The following is a 20,926-nucleotide window of genomic DNA, read 5'->3' as shown; positions in this document are numbered from 1 at the left end:
GTCCAATGGGGGGAGCAGAGGTCATCTTAGGAAATGACCTGGCAGTCGGTGTGGCCTCATGGCCTCCAAGACATCATGAAAAACAACAAGTTGATTATTTAACTAATATATTTATATTAATAAAAGGGTTGTGTTTTACAAGTGTGAACGTCTGTCTACTCTTTTTTTTCTTTTTACGTATAATATCTACGTATTTATTGGAAGAAAAAAAACTCATTTTCCCGGCAGTCCATCTACTTCCGTTCCTGCGCACAAGCACCCGGCTTCTCCGTTGAGCGTCAGTGCCATGACAACGGGATGATGGCCGCGCGCGAGGGGGCGAGATACGTGATTTCCGAGTGAGCGAGGAACGACCAACCGTCCGTCGGCTTTTAACGGAACCGGGACTCGAGCGCGTGACGGTAAGAACTAAAGTAACCGGCGGCCACCGCGGCCCTGTGCCCGTTTGAGCTGCTGTCCAGGTAACTCGGCGCGAGCTAGCGTCACGAGCTAATTTAGCCGAACGGCTCCGAACGGCTCGTGCTCGTGTCTCTCGTTCCGTGTCACGCAAACAAGAAACACGATTGTCACTTCGTGCACGCGCTGACACATCAACGTGATGTAACTGTGACTATGACCAAGTGTGCGCGCGCGTGTGAGCGTGTAGTATTGTGTGTGTGTGTGTGTGTGAGTGTAGTATAGTGTGTGTGTGAGTGTAGTATAGTGTGTGAGTGTAGTATAGTGTGTGTAGTATAGTGTGTGTGTGTCTGTAGTATAGTGTGTGAGTGTAGTATTGTGTGTGTGTGTGTGTGAGTGTAGTATAGTGTGTGTGTGAGTGTAGTATAGTGTGTGAGTGTAGTATAGTGTGTGTAGTATAGTGTGTGTGTGTCTGTAGTATAGTGTGTGAGTGTAGTATAGTGTGTCTGAGTGTGTGAGTGTAGTATAGTGTGTCTGTGTGTGTGAGTGTAGTATAGTGTGTCTGTGTGTGTGAGTGTAGTATAGTGTGTGCCTGTGTGTGTGAGTGTAGTATAGTGTGTGAGTGAGTGTAGTATAGTGTGTGTGTGTGAGTGTAGTATAGTGTGTGTGTGTGTGAGTGTAGTATAGTGTGTGAGTGTAGTATAGTGTGTGTGTGAGTGTAGTATAGTGTGTGTGTGAGTGTAGTATAGTGTGTGAGTGTAGTATAGTGTGTGTGTGAGTGTAGTATAGTGTGTGTGTGTGTGTGTGAGTGTAGTATAGTATGTGTGAGTGTAGTATATTGTGTGTGTGAGTGTAGTATAGTGTGTGTGTGTGAGTATAGTATAGTGTGTGTGTGTGTGTGTGTGAGTGTAGTATTGTGTGTGTGTGAGTGTAGTATAGCGTGTGTGTGTGTGTGTGGTGTGAATGTGACCCAAACCTAAAGTCAGCCCAGCTATTAGAGCAGTATTAGTATTAGCTGCTATTACAGAGCCTACAGCACTGCTACACACACGCACACACACACACACTCAAAATGCACAGATGTACAGAGCACAAAATAATATATATAAAATAATATTTTCTCCTTAACTGTATTCAGAGGTTGTGTGAAATTAGAGACATTATATTATATTTAAAAGTATATTTATAAACAAAAGACAATATATAATTATATATTAATATATATGCAGTATATGTGTGTATATATTTATATATACACATGTATAATATATTTATGTGTGTGTGTGTACATATATATATATATATATATATATATATGTGTTTTTTAAATATTTATTTATATATATATATATATGTGCGTGTGTGTTTTTATTTATTTATATATATATATATATATATATATATATATGTGTGTGTGTGTTTTTATTTATTTATTTATATATATATATATATATATATGTGTGTGTGTGTGTTTATACATATAAACACATCTTTCTAGCCATTTAATAGTGAAGGTGTTGCCTGTCGGCGTGTCAAAGGGTAGTTACAGGGTATAATATATAATATATATAATATATAATGAGCTGAAGCCACAGGATGAGATCCTGTAAATCCACCAACCTAAAGTTAGAAATACTGTTGATATAAAAAGTACCAGAGGGATTGGCTCCATTACACCTTCCTGCGCCTCTGTTTGGTATTTTATCCATTTAGTTTTAAAGTATGATCGTTTTCAGGTTTAAAAATAAAACACATGTATACGCAGACCACCTGTCTCCCTCAAACCCTTGTAACCATTATTTCTCAGTGACTATATGTTGGTAGTAACAGGTGTAATGTTCCTTTAACTCCGTGCTCTGGAGACGGGGTGGATTCCCTCTGGATTAGCTGCTCGCTCCACCTGCTCGGCACGAGACAAGCTGCTTCTCATCTCTCATACTTAGGGGTCATGTGACGTGCTCTCCCGGTCTGCCATTGGCTGCAGGTGCACACGGGCGTTGATCTCTCTGTGTGAAGAAGGAACGCTTGTCCACTGCCGTGGCGCCCTAGAGCAAGGCATCCCTTGCCGCTCCGTGTACAGGAGGAAGTCTTCTTGTGTTTCCCTCGTCCACGTTTATGAGTTAGAAGAAGGACGATATTTAAATGAGTGAATCTGAAGGGATCCTAACACGCTTCTCTCTCTCCGTCCAATCAGAGGCAGCATGTCTCTGTTCAAGGCCCGTGATTGGTGGTCGGCGGCGCTCGGCGAGGGGGAAGAGTTCGACCAGGGATGCCTGTGCGTCGGAGACGTGGACAACAGCGGCACCGGACATGGTGTGTGTGTGTGTGTGTGTGTGTGTGTGTGTGTGTGTGTGTGTGTGTGTGTGTGTATGTGTGTAAACATGGTACAGACACCATGGAGACGTGACGGGTGGCTCGATGTACCCTCTGTGTAGACAAGGTGGTGGTGGGCAGCTACATGGGGATGCTGAGGATATTCTCCCCGCACGCCAACACCAAGACCAGCGAGGGGGGTCCGGCCGAGGCCCTGCTCCTGGAAGTCCAGCTCCACAACGCCATCGTCCAGGTGGAAGTGGGCAAGTTTGTCTCGTGAGTAGACGTCACAAAGCGCTCAGGTGCAGGCGGTACACCTGTATTCATGTTTTCTAGGTCAAATTGGAACTTAAACCACTGTCCCATCGTGTTGTTGCATAACAGATTAAACTCTGTCTTATAGTTCAATGTGTGTGTGTATATATATGTGTGTATGTTATATATGAACCAGGTGGTGAAGTCGAGATAGTTTAAATTGGCTAAACAGGAAGAATCTGCATTGCTATAACGTGAGCTTTTGCTGACTTTGGGAAGTCCTCGTCATTGTGATGGACCGTTGTGTTACATCGACATCTACGATTGTTTGCATGATCTCACACTTCGATAGACCACCTGACCAATGAGGCTGACGTTGTGTAAACACACAGAAGTCAATGACGTTTTCCTGTAAAACTCTCTGTGGGTTTCCTCCAAAGGAAGAAAGAACACCATCTTCGTCCTCCCTTGTTGTTCTTCTCCCGACCAACGTTACCAAAGAGTGGACGGATTCCTTCTCCGTGGGGTTTCTGGTGAAAAGGAAATGAGACCTTCATCGTCGTCTCCACCAAAAACCAACGTTTAAAAACACTAAATGATCCACCGGCTGTTTTAGAGGTTTACATATGAATGGATCCTTTTAGCAGGAAGCCTCGGCCCCTCTGCGGTGTCTTGACCTCTGACCTGGACATGGGTTTGTAATGCCCTGTTGTCCCTGAGGGTTCTGATAGCGGTTGTGTTGTGACCTCACAGCGCGTCTCTTTGTCGTCTTCTCAGGTGTTCGGACCTTCTCCACCTGGCCGTCCTTCACCCCAGGAAGTGTTCCATCTTCTCCGTTTCAGGTAACGCGCTCGCGTCTCGCTCGTTACCTGTACCTGTGACCTCTCTTCATGGCGCACTGGACCTGAATCTGTGTTCGCAGGCACCGCAGGGAACGTGGAGCACGGAGACCAGTACCAGCTGAAGCTGGTCTACGAACACAACCTGAAGAGGACGGTCTGCAACATGACCTACGGCGCCTTCGGAGGTGTCACAGGTGCGTGTGCGTGTGCGTGTGCGTGTGCGTGTGCGTGTGAGTTTTCAAAAGGCACTGTGTTTGTTGGGGAGAGAGAGAGAGAGAGAGAGAGAGAGGAAAAACCAAGTAGGGGAAAGCCCTTCGGTAGTCAGCATCCAAGGAAAACACACCACACACACACACACACACACACACACACACACACACACACGGGGAACCCCCTTACAGTAGAGAACATGTCATTTCCAAATAAAGGCTGTATTGTGTTGTCGAGGTGAGTGAAGAGAAACGGCCACACTCTGTGGCATGAGGGACCCTCCGTTCCGTGTGTGTGTGTTTGATTGATAGGAAGGAAGAACAGTGTGTGCTCATTAAAACCAAAACCTCGGCCTGTGGTGAACGTGCGCAAACCTGCAAGTGTGTCTTGTGTGTTTCCATGTGCCGTTTCCTGGTCGTACGACACCAAAGGTCTCTCTCCCTCCCCCTCCCCCTCCCTCTCTCTCTCTCCTCTCTCTCTCTCTCTCTCTCTCCCTCCCTCGCTCCAACAAACACAGTGCCTTTTGTTTCCTGACACACACACACACACACACACGTGAGAGACTTTGTGCACACAGACCAACGTATTGATCCTCTCCTCTAATGGACAGCAGGAAGTCTCTCCATCTTGGATAAAAACAGATCAGCTCTTCAAACTTAAAGCATTTTATAGTTTGGGCTTTCTTAAATAAATGTTCCTTTCTTGATTCTTGTTGCTCTGAGTTTGTCCTCGTGGTGGAAGTCACTTATTGTAAGTCTCTTTAGATCAAAGCTCTCTCCTCCTGCCCTTCCCCCTGCCGCCACCAGATGGCGCTGCAGGCCGTTGCATGTTTCAGCCCCTGCAGCTTAATGTAAGGGTCCTCTCTCGTCCTGCCCTTCCCCCTGCCGCCACCAGATGGCGCTGCAGGCCGTTGCATGGTGCAGCCCCTGCAGCTTAATGAATAGGATCCTGTTCGGCCTCTCGGGGAATCCCCTCTTTCTTTCTCTGTGTTCAGGTTCTTTAATCCACCTCTCAAGCTGGAGGTCAGAGGTCAGCTACAGAGCGCTAGCAGTCACATGACACGGATCACTTTTATTTTTTATTTAAATAACTAGATCGCACTAACGAGGTGAATAAATAACTCGTCGAGGTCGTACGGGATGTTTGAGTCGTGGAGATTTCCCTCGCCGTCTCTCAGCAGTTCACACAAAAGCGAGGCGATCTCACGGCTGGCATGCACACACACACACACACACACACACACACACACGTGAGGATTTACACACACATGCAGGTATGTAGATACACACACACACTTATTTACAGAGGGCCCAATGTCCGAATTTGTTCAGCAGGGTCGCCAGTGTTCAGAGTGTGTGTGTGTGTGTGTGTGTGTGTCTGGATTAGGAAAAGCCTGGAGAGTGTGTGTGTGTGTGTGTGAGAGAGAGAGAGAGAGTGTGTGTGTGTGTGTGTGTGTGTGTCTATAATTACAGCCATGTAGCAGTGCTGTAGGCTCTGTAATAGCAGCTCTGTACTAATACTGCTCTAATAGCTGGGCTGACTTTAGGTTTGGGTCACATTCAGGCCACACACACACACACACACTATACACACACTACACACACACACACACACACACTATACAGTAGTGTACATGAGACACATGAACAAAACAAATTGGCACGGACACACACGTCTGTCTCACACACACACACACACACTCACACACACACTCTTCCTCTCTCCCATGTGCAGGCCAGGCTCCGCCCACTGCGGCGTGCGTCCAGCCTCTGTGCTTTGTTGGACATGTCTTAATGACACTAATGCCCGTTTCCTCCACTGTGTCTGACACGTTGTATTCCACGTGCACGTGAAGAGAAGAATGACACAGAAGGGTCAAGAAGCGATGAGCAGTTCAGCCCGATGTGTCAGAAACACACACACAGAAACACACAGTAACACACAGTAACACACACAGAAACACACATAGTAACACACACAGAAACACACACAGTAACACACACAGAAACACACACAGTAACACACACAGAAAAACACAGTAACACACACAGAAACACACACAGTAACACACACAGAAACACACACAGTAACACACACAGAAACACACAGTAACACACACAGTAACACACACAGAAACACACACAGAAACACACACAGTCACACACAGAAACACACACAGAAACACACACAGTCACACACAGAAACACACAGTCACACACACAGAAACACACACAGAAACACACACAGAAACACACAGTCACACACAGTAATACACACAGAAACGCAGAAACACACACAGTAACACACACACAGAAACACAGTAACACACACAGAAACACACACAGTAACACACAGTAACACACACAGTAACACACACAGTCACACACAGAAACACACACAGAAACACACACAGAAACACACACAGTCACACACAGAAACACACACAGTCACACACAGAAACACACAGTAACACACACAGAAACACACACAGAAACACACACAGTAACACACACAGAAACACACACAGTAACACACACAGTCACACACAGAAACACACAGTAACACACACAGTCACACACACAGTCACACACACAGTCTCACACACAGAAACACACACAGAAACACACACAGTCACACACACAGTCACACACACAGAAACACACACAGTCTCACACACAGAAACACACACAGAAACACACACAGTAACACACACAGAAACACACAAACACACACAGAAACACACACAGAAACACACACAGTAACACACACAGAAACACACAAACACACACAGAAACACACACAGAAACACACACAGAAACACACACAGAAACACACACAGTCACACACACAGAAACACACACAGAAACACACAAACACACACAGAAACACACACAGAAACACACACAGTAACACACACAGAAACACAGAAACACACACAGTAACACACACAGAAACACACACAGAAACACACACAGAAACACACACAGTCACACACACAGAAACACACACAGAAACACACAAACACACACAGAAACACACACAGAAACACACACAGTAACACACACAGAAACACAGAAACACACACAGTAACACACACAGAAACACACACAGTAACACACAGTCTCACACACAGAAACACACACAGTAACACACACACACACACACACAGTAACAGTGTGTGTGTGTGGCGCTGTAGGTGGCTGACTCCCTGACCTCTAGTTGATGGCAGTGTGAGTTTTAATAGCGCGTCGAGGCCTAATTATAGTTCTCCGGTCACCACAGCCGCGCTGCTGTGTGTGTGTGTGTGTGTGTGTGTGTGTGTGTCACATTAGGCCTCTCCTAACACACTCGTACACCTCCACCCACAGCGCCAGGTGTGTGTGGAGGTGTTGAGACATCAGCTTCAGCCAGAGGGAGGAACACGGCTCGCAGCCCAAATGAAACGGAAGCTTCGTGTTTGACTTCAAACGGGTTCAATGTGTGTTAAATATGTTTCACACACAAAGAAACAACACGCCGTCTCAGTAAGAACAACAATCAACAACAACAATCAACAACAACGTGTCCGAGGCTGAACACCAAAGAGGGAGCATGTTTTATTAAACCACGCCCACTTTCACACCTCCACACACCTGGCCACACGGCGGGAAACAATCCTATAAAAGAAGTTTTAAAACGACCCAGATTTGTATCAAACTGTTACTTCAAAAGATTAATTTGGTTATTTATCAATCTGTTAACTTTTAGTCTGTAAAATGTGAGTAAACGAGTAAAGAAGATGTTCACTTTACTGTTAATAGAAAAGCAGCACAGTTTAAATTAAGTTGTTGTTGTTGTTTTATTGACGTTATTTAACTTGTGCACTTCCTCAGAAACAAGCCACTTTGTACCTAGAAGACGTGAACTCCATATTGTTTACCACAATATGGAGCATCCAGCCCCCCCCCCCCCCCCCCCCCCCCCCACCCAGGTCACTCCCTGTGCATCCAGTACTGCCCCCCCCCCCCCTCTGTCTGCCCCCCCAGGTCACTAGTACTGCCCCCCCCCCCCCCCCTGTCTGCCCCCCCAGGTCACTAGTACTGCCCCCCCCCCCCCCCCCCCCCCCTGTCTGCCCCCCCAGGTCACTAGTACTGACCCCCCCCCCCCCCTGTCTGCCCCCCCAGGTCACTCCCTGTGCATCCAGTCCATGGACGGCATGCTGATGTTCTTCGAGCAGGACAGCTACACCTTCGGCAGGTTCCTGCCCGGCTTCCTGCTGCCCGGCCCGCTGGTCTACAACCCCCGAACGGACAGCGTCCTCACCGTGTCCTCCGCCCGGCAGCTGGAGAGCTACAGGTGAGTTTGTTTACCTCTAAAGTAATGTTTACATCAGCTGGAGAGCTACATGTGAGTTTGTTTACCTCTAAAGTAATGTTTACATCAGCTGGAGAGCTACAGGTGAGTTTGTTTACCTCTAAAGTAATGTTTACATCAGCTGGAGAGCTACATGTGAGTTTGTTTACCTCTAAAGTAATGTTTACATCAGCTGGAGAGCTACAGGTGAGTTTGTTTACCTCTAAAGTAATGTTTACATCAGCTGGAGAGCTACAGGTGAGTTTGTTTACCTCTAAAGTAATGTTTACATCAGCTGGAGAGCTACATGCGAGTTTGTTTACCTCTAAAGTAATGTTTACATCAGCTGGAGAGCTACAGGTGAGTTTGTTTACCTCCTAAAGTAATGTTTACATCAGCTGGAGAGCTACAGGTGAGTTTGTTTACCTCTAAAGTAATGTTTACATCAGCTGGAGAGCTACATGTGAGTTTGTTTACCTCTAAAGTAATGTTTACATCAGCTGGAGAGCTACAGGTGAGTTTGTTTACCTCCTAAAGTAATGTTTACATCAGCTGGAGAGCTACATGTGAGTTTGTTTACCTCTAAAGTAATGTTTACATCAGCTGGAGAGCTACAGGTGAGTTTGTTTACCTCTAAAGTAATGTTTACATCAGCTGGAGAGCTACATGTGAGTTTGTTTACCTCTAAAGTAATGTTTACATCAGCTGGAGAGCTACAGGTGAGTTTGTTTACCTCTAAAGTAATGTTTACATCAGCTGGAGAGCTACATGTGAGTTTGTTTACCTCTAAAGTAATGTTTACATCAGCTGGAGAGCTACAGGTGAGTTTGTTTACCTCTAAAGTAATGTTTACATCAGCTGGAGAGCTACAGGTGAGTCATATTTATATATAAATATCTGCTAATAAACCCTCTAAATGTTACCCAGTGGTGCTTCAAATAGTTTTAATGTTCTGTATTCATGACGTTTCCAAACACACTAAATAATAAAGTTCAGCCAGATTATTCTCACACACACATAATGTGACTTCATCCTCGGGTGCATTTCTATGAACTTCAGAATCCTTGAAGCAGACGGACTTTTATAATTAATAACCTTTTGAAATAAAGGAGAATTGTGTGGATGTTTCCCTCAACCCCACCCAGCCAAGAAGCAGAGCTGGAAAACACACCGTGTTCACCCAGAAGATTCACTGACGGAGCTGAAACTGACTTCACTGACGGAGCTGAAACTGATGGAGCTGAAACTGACTTCACTGTCGGAGCTGAAACTGACTTCACTGTCGGAGCTGAAACTGACTTCACTGTCGGAGCTGAAACTGACTTCACTGACGGAGCTGAAACTGACTTCACTGACGGAGCTGAAACTGACGGAGCTGACGGAGCTGAAACTGACGGAGCTGAAACTGACTTCACTGACGGAGCTGAAACTGACTTCACTGACGGAGCTGAAACTGACTTCACTGACGGAGCTGAAACTGACGGAGCTGAAACTGACTTCACTGACGGAGCTGAAACTGACTTCACTGACGGAGCTGAAACTGACTTCACTGTCGGAGCTGAAACTGACTTCACTGACGGAGCTGAAACTGACTTCACTGACGGAGCTGAAACTGACTTCACTGTCGGAGCTGAAACTGACTTCACTGTCGGAGCTGAAACTGACTTCACTGACGGAGCTGAAACTGATGGAGCTGAAACTGACTTCACTGACGGAGCTGAAACTGACTTCACTGTCGGAGCTGAAACTGACTTCACTGACGGAGCTGAAACTGACTTCACTGACGGAGCTGAAACTGACTTCACTGTCGGAGCTGAAACTGACTTCACTGTCGGAGCTGAAACTGACTTCACTGACGGAGCTGAAACTGACTTCACTGACGGAGCTGAAACTGACTTCACTGACGGAGCTGAAACTGACTTCACTGTCGGAGCTGAAACTGACTTCACTGTCGGAGCTGAAACTGACTTCACTGTCGGAGCTGAAACTGACTTCACTGACGGAGCTGAAACTGACTTCACTGACGGAGCTGAAACTGACTTCACTGTCGGAGCTGAAACTGACTTCACTGACGGAGCTGAAACTGACTTCACTGACGGAGCTGAAACTGACTTCACTGTCGGAGCTGAAACTGATGGAGCTGAAACTGACAGAGCTGAAACTGATGGAGCTGAAACTGACAGAGCTGAAACTGACTTCACTGATGGAGCTGAAACTGACGGAGCTGAAACTGACTTCACTGACGGAGCTGAAACTGACGGAGCTGAAACTGACTTCACTGACGGAGCTGAAACTGACTTCACTGACGGAGCTGAAACTGACGGAGCTGACGGACGGAGCTGAAACTGACTTCACTGACGGAGCTGAAACTGACTTCACTGACGGAGCTGAAACTGACTTCACTGACGGAGCTGAAACTGACTTCACTGACGGAGCTGAAACTGACTTCACTGACGGAGCTTTAAAGAAGAAAAGGAGCGTTTATTGTATTTTGAGACGAACACACGTGCCTCACCTCGACCTGCAGACGTCACCCGGCACGTGAACACACGTCCCAGGTGACGTCTGCAGGTTACCTGGCGCACGCTGTCTGATTGGAAAGCACCTCCTTTAAAGTGCACGTGCACGCGTTCCCCTTTTCCCTCTTTTAGAAGTCTGTCAGACTGTGTGGGTGGAGCCCTCTGTCCAGCTGTTTGTTGTCGGGATTCCCCCTACACACACGCACACACACGCACACACACACACACACACACACGCACACACACACGCACACACACACGCACACACGCACACGCACACGCACGCACACACACGCACGCACACACACGCACGCACACACACACACGCACACACGCACACACACACACACGCACACACACACGCACACACACACGCACACACACACACACACACACACGCACACACACACGCACACACACACGCACACACGCACACGCACACACACGCACGCACACACACGCACGCACACACACGCACGCACACACACACACGCACACACGCACACACACGCACGCACACACACGCATGCACACACACACACACACGCATTTACACACACACGCATTCACACACACACGCACACATACACACACGCACGCACACACACACACGCATTTACACAAACACACGCATTCACACACACTCGCACGCACACTCACACATTCACACGCGCACTCACACATTCACACACGCACTCTCACACACGCACACGCACACGCACACACTCACACACACTCACACGCACACACTCATACACACACCAGTATCAAGAGCTTCTCCAGACTCCACGTTGCCGTGGAAACTCTGACTTCCCTGGACACACAAACGCAGTCCTTCTGTAGTAAATTACACGCACACACCAGACCACAACATGACTTTACACACAGTGTCATCACTTCTAACTAACGTGTAATATCCGCTTCAGTAATTCACCTAAACTTAACTCTGTATGCACCTTTAAAATCACTCTGCAAATGAAACGCATGTGTGTGAAACGCATGTGTGTGTGTGTGTGTATATATATATATATATATACACACACATAAACATATATATACACATATATATATATGTGTGTGTATATATATATACACACCCATATATATATATATATATATATATATATATATGTGTATGTATATGTGTGTCTATATATATATACACACACATAAACATATATATATATATATATATGTGTATATATATGTGTGTCTATATATATATGTGTATATATATATATATATATATATACGTACGTCTCGTGCACTGGGCGTGTGCGTGACGCTGTAAACGGGAACCGGGAAGGCTTTGGACCGTCGCTCCGAGGTCATGTGATCGGGCCGTGACCAATGCTTCCTACTTCTGTTGTTTCAACCACAGACAACGAGGTTTCCTGTAGACGCTTCACAATAAAAAGCTTTTAATGTGAAGGCAGGAAGTGACTCAGCAGATGCTGAGGAGAGCGTCCACAAACTGAAGTGCTTTCGCGATCGACTCGATGACCCCTGGAAAAAAAAAAAGTCCCAATGAAGTACAAATGAAACGGGCTGAAATCAATAATGATGCGCAGAGGGAGCCGAATATAACTGCGTACTGTTGGACGTACTTTAGGCCTAATGGGTACCTTGTGATGACTCGTCCTCTGACATCCTCGAGGTGAGAGACGCCCAAAGTGCAAAAGAAACCTTCTCACTTGTTATTGAGACATGCAGAGTCACTTCTTAAGAGGAATTCAGGGAGAGAAACCGTTCATAGAACCGTGAGCTCATGTATTTTATATATACGTACGTATATATATATGTATATATATATATATATATATATATATATCTCAGATGACTGGTCAAAACTGTTCCGTCTCACTGTGTGTGTGTGTGTGTGTGTGTGTGTGTGTGTGCGTTGGCATCAGCTTTGAGATTTCAGTGTTTACCCATCACACTGGCAGCGTATGCATGTTTCTCAAAGGTAAAGATTATTATGTCTTTAAATGTCCAAATATTCAGTTTAGTGTGTGTGTGTGTGTGTGTGTATGCTTGTACGATGTATCTGTTTAAGGTAAATTAGTGTGTTTGTTGGTCGAGAGATCCTCTTTCATATAAATGAGAACACTGTTTCCTCAACCTCAGTGTCCTACACACTGGGTGATGACTGATGCCACACACACAGACACACACACGCACAGTCAGGCTCTACAACAGCTTTGTCCATGTGTGTGAGAGAACACCCCACAAACACTTTTAAATGGCAAACAAAAAAATACACTGTGTGTGTGTGTGTGTGTGTGTGTGTGTGTGTGTGCGTGTTCTCAAACGTTAGGCACGCAGGTGAATAATCAGATTTTTGTGGTTTTTCTCTCGCACACACGGTGCTTTGTGTGATTTTTACCCTCATTCATAATGCCAACCATCTTCTGGTTGATGGAGCTGAACACACAGGCAGCACCACACACACACACACACACACACACACACACACGGTACAGTTTTAATCATCATTAATAAGACATCCAAGTGAAGGCTGGGCTCTGCGTATGAAAACAGAGGGAGAAGCGGTGTTGTTTTAGTGTTATTAGGCTGAATTGAATCCATTCACTCTGGCGGCCGGCGGCCCGTCGATCCGTCGCCCGTCGCTTCAGAAAGCTGAAACGTGCCGACGCGTTCAGTACGTCTTCTTCCCCAGGAAGTGGTCACGGTGCGATGAAAAGGTTTCTGTGCTGGCAGTCGTCCAGAAAGCAGCTCGTTAGTGAGCCGGGAGCTCGGCGGGGTTCGGCTACCGTACACACGGGTTCACGACTATAAATCTTTAACCGTAATTAAAGTTTACTGCGCTCGATTTGCCGTTTTATGCACAATGTTATCAGGAATCAGCGTCACTTTTACGAGAAAATTATTTTCATACACAGTATTTAAGGAGTAAACAACAACAACCAGCAGATTGAATGAAATGAGCATATTCATATTCATATACATATATATATATATGTATGTATGTATGTATATATGTATGTATGTATGTATGTATGTATGTATGTATATATATATATGTATATATGTATATATATATATATGTATATATATGTATATTTGTTTCTCTCTGCGCTTCCCAGGTACGAAACTCTGGCCGTGGCCACCGAGGCAGAGAGTCGACAGGATCCGGACCTGAACCCCAAGACCGGAGGCAAGAGGCTGACGGTGAGAACCCATTGTTTATAACAGACCCATTGTTTATAACAGACCCATTGTTTATAACAGACCCATTGTCTATAACAGACCCATTGTTTATGACAGACCCATTGTTTATGACAGACCCATTGTTTATAACAGACCTATTGTCTATAACAGACCCATTGTTTATGACAGACCCATTGTTTATAACAGACCCATTGTTTATGACAGACCCATTGTTTATAACAGACCCATTGTTTATAACGGAACCATTGTTTATAACAGACCCATTGTTTATAACAAACCCACTGTTTATGACAGACCCATTGTTTATAATAGACCCATTGTTTATGACAGACCCATTGTTTATGACAGACCCATTGTTTATGACAGACCCATTGTTTATAACAGACCCATTGTTTATGACAGACCCATTGTTTATGACAGACCCATTGTTTATAACAGACCCATTGTTTATAACAGACCCATTGTTTATAACAAACCCATTGTTTATGACAGACCCATTGTTTATAATAGACCCATTGTTTATAACGGAACCATTGTTTATAACAGACCCATTGTTTATGATAGACCCATTGTTTATAACAGACCCATTGTTTATAACGGAACCATTGTTTATAACAGAACCATTGTTTATGACAGACCCATTGTTTATAACAGACCCATTGTTTATGACAGACCCATTGTTTATGACAGACCCATTGTTTATAACAGACCCATTGTTTATGATAGACCCATTGTTTATGACAGACCCATTGTTTATAACAGACCCATTGTTTATAACAGACCCATTGTTTATGACAGACCCATTGTTTATGACAGACCCATTGTTTATGACAGACCCATTGTTTATAACAGACCCATTGTTTATAACGGAACCATTGTTTATGACAGACCCATTGTTTATAACAGACCCATTGTCTATAACAGAACCATTGTTTATAACAGACCCATTGTTTATAACAGACCCATTGTTTATGATAGACCCATTGTTTATGACAGACCCATTGTTGTTTATAACAGACCCGTTGTTCATAACGGAACCATTGTTTATAACAGACCCATTGTTTATAACAGAACCATTGTTTATAACAGAACCATTGTTTATAACAGACCCATTGTTTATAACAAACCCATCGTTTATAACAGAACCGTTGTTTATAACAGAACCATTGTTTATAACAGACCCATTGTTTATAACGGACCCATTGTTTATAACAAACCCATCGTTTATAACAGAACCGTTGTTTATAACAGAACCATTGTTTATAACAGACCCATTGTTTATAACAGACCCATTGTTTATAACAGACCCATTGTTTATAACAGACCCGTTGTTTAAAACAGACGGTATGGTTCTGGACCTCATTAGGTTCCTGGTAACCCAGCTAGATTTGGGGGTTACGGGTCTTCTTAACAACAGTGTTGTGGGTCCGGTACAGCCGGTCCTCTTTACGCACGTATACACTTGAATGAAATGTTCCTCTGGGTTTCAGACAGTCGAGTAACCAAGTATGAGCAACTACACATCATGGAACAGAAATAAAAAATAAAAAAACGTCTGCGATATTTAATAAAACATCGGCGGCGACGTTGTTGGAGAACGTGCACGAAACCTGAGAATGAAGGGAACCGTTGACCCGCGACCTTAAGAAGTACTGTATATATCTTTATAATTAGCCCGACTTTTTAAATGCCGGGCGAATGGATTAAATGTCGATTTTGGAAAAAGACTCTTACCGCAGACGTTCATAACGGATATATTCTCTTCCCCCATAAAACGTTGGATTTTCCCACCGCGGCGCAGAAAGCACGGATGCCAACGCACACAGATCACGTCTTCATTCACTTGAGCTAAAAATAATGCTTCTGTCCGCATCACTGCCTCCACGAAATGGAAATACTCAACAAAAGAGTTCCAGTGACTGCATCAGTGTTCTGTGGAGGGTGTTGCACTCCATGCGTCACGCTCGTTGTTTTGAGATTGAAGAAATGAGGTGTGTGTGTGTGTGTGTGTGTGTCTGTCCTCCTGCAGCCTGACTGGACGTGCGTCCTGGGAGAACAGGCCCTGGACCTCTGCGTGCCCTCCTACTCCCACGCCTCCTCCTCCGTCTTCGTCCTGGGCGAGAGGAACCTCTACTGTCTCCGTGACAACAGCCACATCCGCTTCATGAAGAAGCTGGAGTTCAACCCCAGCTGCTTCCTGCCCTTCGCCTCAGGTAACCCTGAAGCTTTAGCGTCAGGGCAGCAGAACGGACATGATCTTTAGAGGCGTAGTTCACCTCCACAGACGCCTGATCTGGTTTGGGTCTTACTACAGATTGGCCTTTCTTTAACACATGAAGCATAGACTTCTATACAACCAGAGGAGTCGCCCCCTGGTGGTCAGGAGAGAGAATGCAGCTTTAACACATGAAGCATATACTTCTATACAACCAGATGAGTCGCCCCCTGGTGGTCAGGAGAGATAATGCAACACATGAAGCATAGACTTCTATACAACCAGAGGAGTCGCCCCCTGGTGGTCAGGAGAGAGAATGCAGCTTTAACACATGAAGCATAGACTTCTATACAACCAGCCCTTTCCACCTGGATTGAAGTAAAACGCGGCGTGCATCGGTGCACCTGCTGCAGCCAATCGGTGGAGCACAAGTGGACCAAACACACATGAAGTGACACGTGGCCCAGTGCCACACGGCTCTGCAGGAAGCTGCTTTTGGCAGAACATGCTGGAAGAACTGTAGGAGCTCTGCTGCAGGCATTAAAAGGAACACACTGTAGCACATAAACATATGCTGCACGATGAATGAATTTCATAATGAATGCATTTATAGATCGAGAGGTAGGCTATATAATATACTGCATATAATAACACACGTCTATATGTTCTTTTTAAAAGTGTGCTTTAAATGTCTCGGGCTAAAATAAGCTCCAGAGTTATTCAAATAAAAAATATAACACGGCTGTTTTCTCTAACTTTTTAAAGACACAAGCTATAGATCACCTCCAATTCACTCCGTTCGGGACGTCTCGTGACCGATGTGTTTCCCATCAGCCTCTGTGGTTGCATAACACGGCAAGTTTTATACCCCTCTTTGTTTCTGCTCGCTTTATTTTCCAAAGCTTTAAAGATGTTTATTTTTTGATACGGAGGAAAAGTGGTATAACTTCTGTGAAGCCTGATTCTTATCACCACGAGCCAAACTAATTGGCCAGATATGGTCGGACCTCCAGAACGACGCTCAGCAGAATGAAGGTTCTGTGTAAAAACCCTCCGAGCGCCGAGCAATAAACAACCTTTTTTTATGAGCGCTCTTTACGGCAACAACTATATTTTCTGTCTGGTTCGGTTTACGCAACAATGTGCCACTGACCCATTCTTTAGAGTAGAGCGGAGGAAGGTGGAGTAGAGCGGAGGAAGGTGGAGTAGAGCGGAGGAAGTTGGAGTGGAGGAAGGTAGAGTGGAAGGTAGAGTATAGTGGAGTGGAGGAAGGTAGAGTATAGTGGAGTGGAGGAAGGTAGGTAGAGTGGAGTGTAAGTAGAGTAGAGTAGAGTGGAGTGGAGGAAGGTAGGTAGAGTGGAGTGTAAGTAGAGTAGAGTAGAGTAGAGTGGAGTGGAGGAAGGTAGGTAGAGTGGAGTGTAAGTAGAGTAGAGTAGAGTAGAGTGGAGGTAGGTAGAGTAGAGTAGAGTGGAGGTAGGTAGGTAGAGTAGAGTGGAGGTAGGTAGGTAGAGTAGAGTGGTGTGGAGGAAGGTAGAGTGGAAGGTAGAGTGGAGTGGAGGAAGGTAGGTAGGTAGGTATCGTAGAGGAAGGTAGGTAGAGTGGAGTGTAAGTAGAGTAGAGTAGAGTGGAGGTAGGTAGGTAGAGTAGAGTGGAGGTAGGTAGGTAGAGTAGAGTGGTGTGGAGGAAGGATCCAGAAGGGGTTGACTGGATGGAGGCAAAGAGCGGCCAACAGCTGACGTTTTAAAGTGCTTTCAAAGTGCTTCACTTCACTATCTGTTCCAGACGCTATTAAGATTAATCCAATTACTCTTGGAAATTGGCTATAAATCCAATAACATGATGTGCCAGAGCAACAAAAAGCAGCTTTTTCTTTTTATTGGGAAGAGTTTTCCCAATTCCTGTCAACAATTGGAAAAACCACATAAAACTTCCCACGTGTCTGGAAGGCTGCAGCTCCCGGGATCGAGCGCTCTTGATCTTCAGTTTTCACTGTTGGAAAAGCCGACATCCAGGAGAACCCCCGCGCCCGTCGGCGGAGGGCGTCTTTTTTTTTACGGATCGAGGCCGTTTGGTGGATCTCCACAGCAGAGCCCTGACAGCGCATGAGGAGGAACTGGTCTCCTGAGTGCTTCCTCATGCTTTCCTTCTGGCCTTCAGCCTCACAGCTGCCTCAGCTGGACCGCTGCCCTCTCTCTCCTCTGTCGACCTCCCTGTGTCTCTCTCTCTCTCTCTCTCTCTCTCCCTCTCCCTCTCTCTCTCTCTCCTCTGCCGACCTCCCTCTCTCTCTCTCTCTCTCTCTCTCTCTCTCTCTCTGGCCCTCACAAACAACTTAATCAGCTCCACGGCTCACCAGAAACACTCTCGGCTGCTGCTTTCAATCTTTTGGCTTGAAATGAGATCATCTGATCCTCAGCCTGTGTCTGGAAAAACCAGACGAGTGGGTGATGGATTCATTTAGATTATTAGCTCCTTTTAGATCTGATTAGTGTGGCGGATACGTGAATCAGATGTCAAACCAACTAAACACCTATTGACATGTTCAACACCTAACCCGTCTAGGAGGCACCACATGAGGGAATATCTTGAGGAAGATAGCGGGAGCAACACAGTAGAGGTTTTGAATACTTTACCAGGTGTTTATGTGGCTGGTTGTATAGAAGTCTATGCTTCATGTGTTAAAGCTGCATTCTCTCTCTTGGCCGCCAGGGGGCGACTCCTCTGGTTGTATAGAAGTCTATGCTTCATGTGTTAAAGCTGCATTCTCTCTCCTGACCACCAGGGGGCGACTCCTCTGGTTGTATAGAAGTCTATGCTTCATGTGTTAAAGCTGCATTCTCTCTCCTGACCACCAGGGGGCGACTCCTCTGGTTGTATAGAAGTCTATGCTTCATGTGTTAAAGCTGCATTCTCTCTACTGACCACCAGGGGGCGACTCCTCTGGTTGTATAGAAGTCTATGCTTCATGTGTTAAAGCTGCATTCTCTCTCCTGACCACCAGGGGGCGACTCCTCTGGTTGTATAGAAGTCTATGCTTCATGTGTTAAAGCTGCATTCTCTCTCCTGACCACCAGGGGGCGACTCCTCTGGTTGTATAGAAGTCTATGCTTCATGTGTTAAAGCTGCATTCTCTCTACTGACCACCAGGGGGCGACTCCTCTGGTTGTATAGAAGTCTATGCTTCATGTGTTAAAGCTGCATTCTCTCTCCTGGCCACCAGGGGGCGACTCCTCTGGTTGTATAGAAGTCTATGCTTCATGTGTTAAAGCTGCATTCTCTCTCCTGACCACCAGGGGGCGACTCCTCTGGTTGTATAGAAGTCTATGCTTCATGTGTTAAAGCTGCATTCTCTCTCCTGACCACCAGGGGGCGACTCCTCTGGTTGTATAGAAGTCTATGCTTCATGTGTTAAAGCTGCACGGCGACACCGAACTCAAGGCTTTAAAACACAAGTCCACAAACCGATGACGTCACCGTGACCACGTCCTGTTCTTATTTTACAGTCTGTGGTTTGATCCCATCACAAGATGGTCGCTATATATTTGTTTTTAATTAGGTGGTAATTATGATGCGGATGCTGTGATGGAAGGTGTGCGCTCGCTTTGATGTGGCAACGACACACACACACACACACACACACACACACACAGTCTGTCATTTTGACCTCTGGGCTATACCGCCCTGCTGACCACCGTGTGTGTGTGTGTGTGTGTGTGTGTGTGTGTGTGTGTGTGTGTGTTGCGTGTGGCCATCACCTCAGATCTCTCTAGGTGGTACAGTAGCTGCTCCATTGGTGGGATGGACTGGCCATTTGTGTGTGTGCGTGTGTGTGTGTAACACAAGTAGTATTTATATTTAATGTTCTCCTAGCCACGAGTCGCAGGAGAAAGTGTGTACGTAACTGTAGTTTTATATTTATATACAAGCTCTCGATGACAATTCAATACACAAACCACATGTGAGACGTGAAGGGATGATTCTTCTTCTCGTCTTAAAGGGCCACGCCACAGGAATGTGTTATTTCCGTCAGATTTTAAACCTCATTGGTTTGTTTTGAAAAAAATTGATCATTCATAATTTTTTTTACTTTGATATCCGAGTCCTTTTTTGGTCCGTGTCAGTACGCCGTACTGGCGATCTCACCTTTCTAAATACGTAATATACACATTAAAAGTGTGTTTTCTTTTGTGTATAAATCACCTGGAAAAAGAATTGTTGTCATTTTTAATCTTCACACGGAGCGGTTCCTCGTTCACGGTGCCGGCCGCCATGTTTCTACAGTAGCCCAGAGCGGACAAAACCCAAACTCTGGCTCCTGATACTGTATGTACATTTATGTTTTCGCTTTAAAAATATATAAAATATATCCACGGTTTGCAAATCTGCAACCTCGCCGACTAGATGCAGCCAGATCCTTGACGCTGGCCCTTTAAATAATCAGAGCACTAAATAATCAGATGTAAGTTCTTATTAAACGTAAAAAGTTTATTTCATTAAATCATAAAAAGTGTCTTTCTGGTTTTGTTTAGTGACGGATGGCACGACCAACCTGTTGCTCGGCAACCACACCAACATGCTGCTGGTGTACCAGGACGTGACCCTGAAGTGGGCGGCACAGCTCTCCTTCGTGCCCGTGGCCGTCCGCCTCGCCAACT

General features: G+C 45.4%; 1 protein-coding gene across 1 annotated transcript in view; it reads left to right on the top strand.

Moving 5' to 3' along the window:
• Window positions 1-280: 280 nt before the first annotated feature.
• The window catches only part of bbs9 (Bardet-Biedl syndrome 9), a 134,536-nt gene continuing 113,890 nt past the window's right edge, over window positions 281-20,926 (top strand). The window contains exons 1-9 of the mRNA XM_034554277.1: window positions 281-401; window positions 2,591-2,709; window positions 2,832-2,985; window positions 3,742-3,806; window positions 3,887-4,000; window positions 8,180-8,351; window positions 13,975-14,059; window positions 16,089-16,272; window positions 20,801-20,926. The exon at window positions 20,801-20,926 is cut by the window's right edge and continues 4 nt beyond it. Of these exons, the coding sequence (XP_034410168.1) occupies window positions 2,598-2,709; window positions 2,832-2,985; window positions 3,742-3,806; window positions 3,887-4,000; window positions 8,180-8,351; window positions 13,975-14,059; window positions 16,089-16,272; window positions 20,801-20,926 (1,012 nt within the window). The 5' untranslated portion in view covers window positions 281-401; window positions 2,591-2,597. The remainder of the gene's footprint in view (window positions 402-2,590; window positions 2,710-2,831; window positions 2,986-3,741; window positions 3,807-3,886; window positions 4,001-8,179; window positions 8,352-13,974; window positions 14,060-16,088; window positions 16,273-20,800) is intronic.

This window comes from Cyclopterus lumpus, chromosome 16 (genome assembly GCF_009769545.1).
Source record: "Cyclopterus lumpus isolate fCycLum1 chromosome 16, fCycLum1.pri, whole genome shotgun sequence".
In the NCBI taxonomy this organism is placed as follows: Eukaryota; Metazoa; Chordata; class Actinopteri; order Perciformes; family Cyclopteridae; genus Cyclopterus; species Cyclopterus lumpus.
The sequence above is the reverse complement of the archived record's forward strand: the minus strand, read 5'-3'. Positions and strand labels throughout refer to the sequence as shown.